Below are 12,001 nucleotides of genomic sequence, written 5' to 3'. Positions count from 1 at the left end.
TAAGTCTCCAGAGAAGGAAAATTTCTGGGTCTGGGGGTGGGGACTACATGCATGTTGAGGAGGGATAAAGAGAGAGGAGAACACTCTGAGATTTTCACGCTGGTTGGGAGAGAGGAGACGTGTGTAGCTGGTCCCTTATGGGGTGCTTTATCAGCAAGGGACAAAGACCGTGGACTGTCTTGGGACTGTGGGTTGGCATGGGCTGGGTGACAGGAGAGCTTCTGGGGAGGAGGTGGCCAGGTAAGAGAAAGGCTGTAAAGGCTGGTGGAGTTAGAGCAGCAGAAGGGAGAGGAGAGCTTTCCTGGTGGGCAGAGGAGTAGGAGAGAGGCTTGGCAGTGGGACTCGTGTGTGTGTGTGTGTGTGTGTGTGTGTGTACGTGCGTGCGTGCGTTCGTGTATGAGGTGGGCAGGTAGTGGAGGAAATGCAGGCCGGTGTGCAGAAGGCATTGGAAGGTGTGAATACCTCCTCCCCACGCTGTGGGTGGGGTGCTGAAGCTGGCTGCTCCCCTGCTCCCCAGCTTGGGCTCATTTTGAGCCTGCTGCTCCAGTTATAGTCTCTGGGACGCCGTGAAGGTGGCAACGTGCTCCCAGAACTGGAGCGGCAAATTATGCCCGAGTCCCAAAGGAGAACGTGTAATTTCGGAAGCGGGACCAGATCTTTGGAGCACTATGTTTAGCTTTATTTTTTCTCCCTTTTGCTCTGGTGAACTGCCGGTTCCCCTCTCACCTTTCTAAAAACAAACTGTATTAAAAATAACAATAAGGCTTCTGTGAGGCTCAGGATGAGAGCAAGAGGGGCAGAGGCGGCCCCGGGGGTTGCGTGGAGTTCATCCAGTCTATGCCAGGGGTCACACCACATCCAGCAACATGTGGCCAGCCCCCCAGCACCATCCAGCGGCCTGGCCTGGTGCCCACCAGCCCTTCTGCCCTCCTGCCTGTGCTTCTGGTTCTGAACAGCCACGAGGCTAGTTTAGGGGAGGCGAGGGTCCCCCTCAGGGATGGGCCCGTGGGTTCTAGGACTCCCCTCCGGGTCTCAGCTGTCCGGGTCTTTATCCTGTCTTTCCTGAGCCCTTTCTGACCTCCAGGTGAGTGTGTCTCACAGGCTCTTTCTGCCAAGGAGGGGAGGGCTGCCTGGGGCTCAGCCTCCTATAGAGTCTCTCAGAGCCACCTGCTCAGGGCTCAGAGGCAGAGAGGGCTTAACCCTGGGAGTCTGCGTCCCTGCTGGTCTCCTGAGCCCTCCAGCCTTATTTGCCCCCTGCCCAGTGCCTGCCTTCCAAAGCTGAGCTATTTGCTTTCTTGAATGTGCTGTATTTTATTCCTTTATCCCTTTCCACTTCTTAGAAAAAGTTTATTTATTTTGAGAGAGAGAGACAGACAGAGAGAGCTAGGGCTAGAGGAGATAGGACAGGAAGAGAGGGAAAGAGAGAATCCCAAGCAGGTTCTGCATTGTCAGCACAGACCCTAAGGTCGGGCTCAAACTCACAAACTGAGAGATCATGACCTGAGCCGAAATCAAGAGTCAGATACTTAACTGACTGAGCCTGGTAGGCTCCCCCTGCTCCTTTGCACTTGTTATCCTCTCTGCCTGGAATGCATCTCCTGTCTTTGTTTACCTAGACTAGTACTCATCCACCCAGAGCCCCATCACCTTCTCTGGGACCATTGGAGTGGTCACTTGTCTCCAGTCCTGACCTTGAGGCCCTCTGGACCCTGCAGCCCAGGGATTCACACAATAAAGTATTGAGTCACAGAACCAGAAGATTCCAGGCAAGGATCTGAAGCCAGAAAAGGATGCAGAAAGTTCTAATATAGCAGTGGCGTCTTGGACTAAAAGACTCATAAAGCCCCCCTTATAGAGATTTCAGGGAAGCCGTATGATGCCCTAGCTCTTGTCCTTGAAGAGAACAAACTCAGAAACATGTACAAGCCCAAGCAGGGGTTGGTGTAGTTAAGCTGTTAGAAGAAGCCATCAGGGATGATGGGGAGCTTGGAGTACGTCTGTGATGGGGAGGTTTGAAAGATAAGGAGGGCATTGAGGCAGTGATGCCAAGGGTAGTGAGAATGCAGCAAGAGACGGGCATTGGCTGAGCCCTTCTGTGTGCCTCACCTTGCTGGGTGTGCATGGCCTGCATCTCCTCCATGCTCATTGCTGCCCTGTGAGCTGGGCTTTGTGCCCGTTCTCTGGGGGGATGCTGACTCAAAGAGGTCAGGGGGCTTGACCAAGGTCATGCAGCTGATAAAGCAATGGGGCCAGGATTGGACCCAGTCTTATCCAACTTCAAAACACGTGTTCTTTTGCAACCTCCCTGGTTGGAGAGTTTTCTGTCCTTGGGGCTGTCCAGTCTTCCCCGAAGTTGTTTCTGTAACCCTGTTTCTAACCAGCGTGTTTAATTTGTAGCTTGCAGATGGTCTGTCGGGCTCTGCCCCCACTAACATGGCGTCTTCTCCATCCAGTCCTCATGTATGTATTGTTTATCTATTCGTGTGCTCTTTGCTTTCCTGGGTGGGGGGGAGGGGACTGGGGACGGGGGTAGGGAGTTAAGGAAGGGAAAAGAGGAAGGAGAGTGGGAAGGGAAGAAAGGAAGTACATTTGACTCTTGAACAATGTGGGAGTTAGGGATACTAGCTCCCCTCACAGTAGAAAATTCACAGATAACTTTTAACCCCTCAAAACCTGAACTACTAATACTTTCTGTTGACCAGAAGCCTTACTGATAACATAAAGAGTCGATAAACACATATTTTGTATGTTAAATGTCTAATATGCTGTGTTCTTACAATAAAGGAAGTTAGAGAAAAGAAAATGATGTTAGAAAAATCATAATGGAGAGAAAATACATTTACAGTGCTGTACTGTATGCATTGAAAAAATGTGTGTATTAGTGGACCCATGCAGTTCAAGCCCATGTTGGTCAAGGGTCAACTGTATTTCCTGAGAGCCAGCAGAAAACAGTTACTTGCCCTGTACAGTGGTGGAGGGCAGGGAGCAAGCTCAGGGAAGGTTCTCAGAAACAGACATCCCTGAGTTTTCTTAGTACATCTTGGGATTTACCTTAATCCTGTTTAGCTGCATGAGGACTAGAGGGTTGGTTAGGATCACATGGGCCAGTGGAAACAGGGAAGCCTCTAGATTAGATCCTGACCATGGGACACGAGAAGCTTCTGTAGGCAATGGCAGGTTGATTTTCTCTGCTCCACCCAGAGGCATGAAAGGCATGAGACTTAGGAACCCTGGTTGTCCTGAGCAGATTCTGAGAAGTCTGCAACTGGGCTGATTTCCTTGGCGTCATCTTGAGGGATCATGGGTCCCTGCAGGAAGATGACTTGGTGTTGGGCCTCACCATGCCCTCATGAAGTCCCATGCCGAGAGCTAAAGCAGTTCCTGAGCTGTGAGGGGCGCCCTAAGAGTTGGAACCTGACCAAAGTTAAATTCTGTTCATGGTGCCAGGGGGAGGGATTCCTGTAGTAGGTGTCTTACGGATTTCTAGGAAGAGGCAGTATATATTTTTAATTTTTTCTGATGTATCCATTGTAGAAAATCTAGAAAACACAAAACAGTGTAAAGCAGAAAGTGAAAACCACCTGTATTCCTACCAGTTGGAGATAAGCACTGTTAAGATTTTAATGTGCTCCTGCGGCGCCTGGGTGGCTCAGTTGGTTAAGCGTTCGCCTCTTGGTTTTGGCTCAGGTCGTGATCTCGCGGTTCGTGGGTTCAAGCCCCGCATGGGGCTCTGCACTGACAGTACAGAACCTGCTTGAGATTCTCTCTCTCTCGGCCCCTCCCCCACTCTCTCTCTGTCTCTCAAAATAAATAAGTAAACTTCAAAAAAATTAAAAGATTTTGATGTGCTCACATTTTTAGATATCTTTTAGGCATGTGTGCATACTTTTGTTTAAAAACAAAATAGGAATCATTGTACCTTTTTGTAATCTGCACTTTTTTTTACTTAAAAATATATCATGAATATTTTTCTATATCTTTATATTCTTTAAAAACATGACTACATGTCATTCTATTATATAGCCATCCATAAAGTTTTACTATTCCATATCATTGGACATTTAATTTTTTTAATTTAAAAAATTCTTAACATTTATTTATTTCTGAGAGAGAGAGAGAGAGAGACAGAGCACGAGCAGGGGAGGGGCAGAAAGAGAGAAAGACACAGAATCCAAAGCAGGCTCTGGACTCTGATCTGTCAGCACAGAGCCCGATGTGGGGCTTGAGCCCATGAACTGCAAGATCATGACCTGAGCCAAAGTTGGATGCTCAACTGACTGAACCACCCAGGCGCCCCCATTTAATTTTAATCTTAATTTCCACTTGTGTCTTATATTTTGTTTCTAAGAGGAGTTATTTTTGTTTACCTTAGATGGTTCCAGCCCATTTTGTGTTAAGTCCTTGGCATTTTATAGCCTTTGTTTATTCCCTACAGGGAATATTTTTTTAAAAATGATTTGATTTAACTATTTATTTTTAGCATATAGGGACACAATAGTTTGTATATATACTTTGAAACATGCTCTTTAGTAAGCTCCTTTATTAGTCCTGAGAGTTCATTGATTCTGTTGGATTTTCCAGGCAGGTAAGATTGTTTTCTTCAAATAGCAATAAATACATCACTGTCTCCCTGATAAGTATACCTTCTACGTTTTTCCAGAATATCATTTGATAATTGAGATGCTAGTGAGCAAACGTATTTAATTACTGATTCTAATGAAAAGCTACCATTTTTCCATTAGTTGTGTAATGATTCATAGTTTCAGATAGATATTCTTGATTTTGCCAAGGTTGTGTCCTTCATTATTAGTTTGTTAATAGCTTAAAAATTAGGTTTAGGAGTTTAGCTTTATCCACTGCTGTTTGGCATTTATCAAGATGATTATTTTGTTTTATACTGTTCTGTTAATATGATGTATAATTTTCCTGCTTTCTTGGGATAAACCCAAATCAATCAATTGGTTGTGGTATTATAATTTCCTATAATTGAAGTTCTCGTATCCATTGCAGTGAAGACAGATAGTTGTTGGCTAATTGAAAAAGGTGATTGAATGGGGACTGATTAAAATTAGTGTGTACGCACCATAAGCATTTTACTTCTAATGCCGTCTACATATCTTCCTATGCTAATCATTTGACGTGTGCCAAGGCCTCTTTAAATCTGAATCTGCTATTAGAGTGTCATGTCATCCTCCTGGTACAAACTATATCCAAAATGCATTATCTATGATTTTTCCTGTAGATTTATCAAAGTTTGGTGAGATTTTAATTTTTTAATGTTTATTTTTTATATTTGAGAGATGAAACAGACTAGACAGAGACGGAGATGAGACAGAGAGACGAGAGAGACAGACAGAGTGTGAGTGGAAGAGGGGCAGACAGAGAAGGAGACACAGAATCTGAAGCAGGTTCCAGGCTCTGAGCTGTCAGCACAGAACCCAATGTGGGGCTCGAACTCACGAACTGTGAGATCATGACCTGAGCTGAAGTCAGACGCTTAACCAACTGAGCCACCCAGGAGCCCCAAGTTTTGTGAGGTTTGAATGACACCTGCAGAAAAATCAGACTGTGGAGTCCTTCTAAAAATTTAAGATTCCTTCCTCCCATACCTTTCCTTAAAAAAGTCTCACTTATGATTCAACACTTTCATACAACACTCAGTGCTCAGCAGAGCAGGTGCACTCCTTAACCACCCCCCCCCAACCTATTTGAATTCACCGATTGAATGAATCACTATATTGTACACCTGAAACTAATATTAAACTATATATTTGCTAACTGGAATTTGAATAAAAACTTTAAAAAAGTCTCACTCGTATTTAATTTTCACGAGTTAAAAAAATTATAAAATTCATCTAGAATAGATGCCTTTTCTTAAAAATTTTTTTTCTTAATATTGATTTTTGAGAGAGAGAAAGAGAGAGACAGAGCACAAACAGGCAGGGGCAGGGAGAGAGGGAGACGGAAGCCAAAGCAGGCTCCAGGCTCTGAGCTGTCAGCACAGAGCCTGACACGTAGCTTGAACTCCCGGACCGTGAGATCATGACCTGAACCGAAGTTGGATGCTTACCCGACTGAGCCACCCCGGTGCCCCTTAAACTTAAGTTTTGTATGTTTTTGTAATACTGACTTATTGCTTTAATTGCCCTGCTAGTATGACTGGCATCAACAGGTTTGGGAACCAGCACAGTGATCCTTAAGCACGCAGTACCTCTGTGGGTGTCGTAGTGGGCATACTAGGCTAACTGCAGGCTCTCAGCGGGCGTTGCACCTTATACTGTTAGCAGAGAGAAAGGACAGTATTGTTGATCCTGGGTAAGGACAAGGTTAAAAGAACTTCTAGTCTATATTGTGAGTTAGATTTGCTCCTACTTACTTAGGATTTTTGTATCTCTATTAATAAGTATTACTTTTAAGTTGTCTTTGTTAGGTTTTTGACATCAGAATTATAACAGTTTCATAAAATACTTTTTTGAGGTGTTTTCTCATTTTCTGTGCTCTTGAACAGTTTCTATGGCATGGGAGTTACTGTTTCTCAAAGGTTTGAAAATACACTAAAGCCACTCTATGAATCTTAATTATGCATGTTGGAAATTGCATGGTGTAATAAACACTTAATGGTCTTGTTTTATGTACAAAATGTCTAGTAATATGAATCAACCTAAAGGTGAAAAATGATTAACAGTTATGTAATTTAAAAGGTGGTGGATTGTATTTATGATTTAGCTGATAGGTAGGATACTTATCATTTTTTCTTGAAAATGGTGCTATGTTATGTGAATTTTGAATTCTAGATTTTCTTGTATAATTGTAAGATGTATCTATTACTCTGCACATTTTTGTAAAACTGGGCCCGGGACCTTTTTGGGAAGGGGATTTTTTGATCACTCTCCACTTCTGTCAGTTTGGAAGCTTGGTGTCCCCAGATATTGCTTATTACATTACCATGGGTTTGTATTTATTACTATAATAAAAGAAAACATTTCTGTATTTGTTCTGTTTTCATCTTCATTCCTAATTTTGTGATTTATGTTACTTATCTTTTTTACTTTTGTGGTTGTTTTTCATCCAAAGAATCAGCTCTCCAAAAATTCTGCTACTGGGTTAGTTTCCTTAATTTCTAGTCATTGTTAAAGCCCTTTTCAAATTCCTGTTGTATATATTTTGGATCTCTTGGGCTTTTACTTCATCTCTCCCTCTCTCCCTCCGTCCTTCCCTATCTGTGTTGTTTAAATTTTCTTTTCAAAAGGGGATATTAGTCTACATTTTGTCCTCAAAATTCTCAAATTCTAAAATCTTGGTTTTTCCATGCTTAAGTCCTTATTCCATCTGGAATTGATTTGTGTTATGTGTGAAGTGTGAGGTAGAGATTAGATCTCTTTTTATTTTTTCCCACACAGATAACCAGTGACTTCATATCACAGAATGACCTATCCTTTTTTCATCTATAATGACATTTGTGTCATGTATCAGATTTCCATGTAAATGTGGGTTGGTTTGTGGCTATCTAATCTGTTCCACTCATCTTTCTCTGTACTAATACTCCACTGTCTTATTTACTATAGCTTTATAACAAGCCTTCATATCTGGTAAAGGAAATATCATTTGTTCATTTTTAAGAGTGTCATTGCCATTCTTGTCTTTTGCTTTTCCATCTCAACTTTATTTTATTTTCTTTTTCCATGTCTATTTTACAGTCAGCTGTCAACTTCTTCAGAAAAACTGTTGTGATTTGTGATTGAGTGAATTCTTGGATCAATTTGGGGAAAGCATTTTTATAATATTGTCTTTTAAACATGGATATGATCTATCTCTCCATTTATTTAGGTATGCTTTAATGTTTTTCTGTAAATTTTATAATTTTTTTCCAAAAAAGTCTGGTACAACTTTTATTAGATCTAGTTCTAGCTATTTTATGCTTTATTGTATTTTTCTTGGATTTTAAAGGTATAGTTTCTAATAATTTTTTGCTCGTATGTAAATGAAATTTATTCTCATATGCTGATATTGTATTCAGAAACTTTGCTAAATTCTCTTATTAATTCCACCAATTTGATCATTTTTCTGTGTTTTCTGTGTAGTTGATCATATAAGTTGTGATTAATCACAGTTTCTTATTCTTCTGTGTACTTTCAATTTCTTTTTCTTTTTTATTATTTCCTTTTCTTATTGCACTGGCTAGGACATTCAATTTAATGTTCTATTTAATTTATAATAGAGAGTATTCTTATCTGCTCTAATTTAAAAGTGAATATTTTTCTGTTACACATTGGTGTTTCAGGTGAATGATCACTAGTTAGTGAAGAGTTTTTATAATGAATGATGTGAAACTTTATTGCATGTTCCTTATGTATCTGTTGAGGGATTCATGTAATTTGTTTAATCTGTTAATATGGCGTTCCCTTAATCTGTTAATGTGGTGAATTCCATTAATAGATTTCTAAAAAATTGCTAAAACAGCTTTGCATTTCTGAAACAATCTATCCTGATCATAATACGTTATTGTTATCATTATCATTATTGTTATTATTTTTTCCCTTGCATGGTTATGTTCAGTTTGCAAATATTTAATTTAGGGAAGTTTTTTGCATCAACTATTGTGAGTGGTAATTGCTTGAGGTTTCTTTTTCTTTTTTTTTTTTTTGTCTTTTTTTTATTGTTGTCCATCTCTAATTTATTTTTTTTTATTTTTATTTTTTACAAATAGTTTATGAGATTTCTTTTTCTGATACTGGTTTTTTTTCAGGTTTTGGTAGCTAGATAATACTAATCTTTAAAAATGACTTGGGGGCATATATGCTTTTTTTCTAATCTCTGACAAAAGATTGACATTATCTGCTGCCTGAATGTTTGGTAGATTCATTTCTACAACTGTCTAGACTTAGTGTTTTTCTTGGGGATATTTAAACTGCTGATACAATTTGAAATAATGTTTATAGGACCTCTGAGGTTTTCCTTTTCTATGTGAGTCACTTTTAGTGATTTATATTTTATAGGAATTTATACATTTCTTCTTAAAAATTATCGACACAGCACTTCTCACAATAACCTCTTACTGTTTCAGTATTTTCTTTTATTTATGTTCCTTTTAGTTCCTAAGGTTATATTTTATTATTCTTGCTGGAATTTGTCAGATTTTGTCTTTTCAAAGAACCAGTTTTTAGCTCTGTTGATATTCTGTTGTTTCCTTGTTTTCTAGCTTATTAATTTCTTTATCATTTCCTTCCTTTTATTTTTGGGAGAGGGTTATACTTTTGAACTCTTAAGTGCTATGTCTAGTTCATCAATTTTCAAACTTCTTTTCTAATATAAACATTTAAGGCTATAAAATTCCCTCTAAGCACTACTTCATGCATCCCACAGGTTTTGATGACTGGTTTTGTTTGTTTGTTATTTTCTAGTTTTCCAGTTCAGTATTTACTGATTTTTGGTGTATTTATTTTTGACACCTGAATTGCATAAAAGTAGAAGTTCCTAGCTCATGTTTTTAAGTTATCTCTTTGTTATTGGTTTCAGCTTAATTGAGCTATGGTTCAGAGAATGTGGTCTGTATGTTATGTTTCTTGACACTTTATGTTCTAAGATCAGTTTTCCTCACTGTCCTGTGTGTGCTTGGAAAGAATGTTTATTCTCCAAATGTGTTTTGCATATCACATGTCCATTTGGATCAGACTTGTTAATTGTGTTATTTTTTTTTAAGTTTATTTATTTGAGGGAGACAGACACAGTGCAAGTGGGGGAAGGGCAGAGAGAGAGGGAGAGAGAGAATCACAAGCAAGCCCTGTGCTGCCAGCGGAGAGCCCAATGCAGGGCCCACACTCACAAAACCATTAGATCATGAGCAGAGCCAAAACTGAGTCAGGTGCTTAACCAACTGAGACACCCAGGCACCATTGTTAATTGTGTTATTTAGATCGATTTTTATTGTGATTTTTGTATGTGTCATTCATTAATTTCTGAGTATAATTGAACATCATGCTTTGATTTGATATTTATCATTTTTTCCTTATGATCCTGCCTACTTTTCCTTTATATATTTGATGCTGTGTTATTAGCCACAAGCACTGTTAGAATTCTTATATCTTACTAGCAAATTGAATCTTTTAATGATACGTAGTGAACTTCTGGCCCTTTGCCTTTTTAAAATTTCTCCTAATGAGACTGGTTTGCCTCATGTTAATATAGCTATACCAGCTTCCTTTAGGCCAGTTTTTTCCTAGTATACCTTTTTTTCTATCGTTTTACTTTCAACTTTTCTGTGACTTTATGTTTTAGCTCTCTCTAGAGCAAATCGATGGATTCTGTTTTTCTTTTATGTGTTCTGGCAATATTTTTTCTTAACTAGCAAGTTGAAGAGTCCAATTATTAATTGTGTTTATTGGTATATTTGGATTTATTTTTGCCATCTTTTTTGTCTTTATTCATTCTGCCTATTTTTCCCCTCTTTTTTTTGGGGGGGGGGTTGAAAGATTACCTCCCCACCCCACATTCCTTCTTCTCTTTTCAGTTTCAAAACTATACATTGTTCCTATTCCTTTAGTGATTAGTATAGAAACTTTATCATGCCATATTCAACTTAGCAAAGTCTAAGTCTAATTAATATTTATAGCCTGTGTCAGAATATTACAAGGAACTTGGAATGCCTTAATTCCAGTCACATACCAATTTACAAACTTCTGATCAATATTTTAAATTGTATAAGTGACTTTTAAAAACAATATCCTTTTTATTTTTATTATTATTTTTAAATTGTTTTGAGAGAGAGAGAGAGAGAGAGAGAGAGAGAGAGAGAGAGATGGAGCATGAGCATGGGAGGGGCAGAGAGAGAGAGGGAGACCTAGAATCTGCAGCAGGCTCCAGACTCTGAGCTGTCAGCTCAGAACCCAACACGGGGCTCGAACTCACAAAACTGTGAGATCATGACCTAAGCTGAAGTTGGACGCTTAACCAACTGAGCCACCCAGCTGCCCCAAAACAATATCATTTTTAAAAGTAATCTATTTTAATCTATTTTATTTTAATTATACCTATATTTACTGTTTTGTTTTGTAGGTCAGTCTTCTTCCTCCTGGGATCATCTTCTTTCTACCTGAAGTAGAGCTTATAGAAATTCTTATAATTAGGAATAGTTCATTGTAAATTTTCTCACTTAAAAAAAATTTTTTTTAAAGTTTTATTTATTTCTAGGAGAGAGAGAGAGAGAGAGAGCGTGAGCAGGGGAGGGTCAGAGAGAGAGGGAGTCACAGACTGAAACAGGCTCCAGGCTCTGAGCTGGCAGTCAGCACAGAGCCCGATGCGGGGCTTGAACCCACGATCCGCGAGATTATGACCTAAGCGAAAGTCGGACGCCTAACCGACTAAGCCACCCAGGCGCCCCTAAATTTTCTCACTTTTAAATTATTGTTTGAAAATATTTTTATTTCATCCTTATTTTGGAAATACTGGTTATACTGACACTTATATTATCAGCACTTTGAAGGTGCTATTTTATTATCTTTTTGTTTCCATTGTGCTGTTGTCTTCCTAAATCTAAACCAGATAACTATTTTTATTTTCTTTTTATTAGTTCTGTGTAGTTTTCAATCATTGTTGCTTTAAATATTACATAGTTCCCATTTTCTCTATCCTTCTGGAGCTCTGATTAGATCTACAATGGACCTTCTCTGTTCTCCATGTTTGACTTTCTTTCATATCACTTGTTTCCTTATGTTGCACTCTGGCTAATTTCTGAAGATAGATCTTCAAGGCCAGAGTCTTTAGTTGTTTTTAAAGGCTTATGTTTAACCCCATCTATTGAGTTTCTAATCTTAAGTAATATATTTTTAGCTCTAGAAGTTCTTCTCCCTGCTATCCCCTGCAACTGGCTTGTTTATTTTTGAAAGTCCCTTGTCCCTTTGCCATAATTTTTAATGTTTTTTGGTTTTTTAAAGAGTGGTTGTTGTTGTTGTTGTTTTTTAAGTCCTATTTCTGACAATTCTGTTTTCTGTATCTTAGCAAGTCT

At 39.2% G+C, this 12,001-nt stretch overlaps 1 protein-coding gene across 2 annotated transcripts in view; it reads left to right on the top strand.

Annotated features, from left to right (window-relative positions):
• The window catches only part of DYSF (dysferlin), a 203,486-nt gene that overhangs the window by 141,689 nt on the left and 49,796 nt on the right, over positions 1-12,001 (top strand). Inside the window, exon 41 of one of the 2 annotated variants that reach the window (XM_039239561.1) lies at positions 2,398-2,460. The exons of the other annotated variant lie outside the window; for it this stretch is intronic. Within the exon in view, the coding sequence (XP_039095492.1) occupies positions 2,398-2,460 (63 nt within the window). The remainder of the gene's footprint in view (positions 1-2,397; positions 2,461-12,001) is intronic. 2 annotated transcript variants of the gene reach the window in all.

Source organism: Hyaena hyaena, unplaced genomic scaffold (genome assembly GCF_003009895.1).
Source record: "Hyaena hyaena isolate Hyena2069 unplaced genomic scaffold, ASM300989v1 scaffold_158, whole genome shotgun sequence".
Taxonomy (NCBI): Eukaryota; Metazoa; Chordata; class Mammalia; order Carnivora; family Hyaenidae; genus Hyaena; species Hyaena hyaena.
This window is presented reverse-complemented; position numbering and strand designations above follow the sequence as displayed.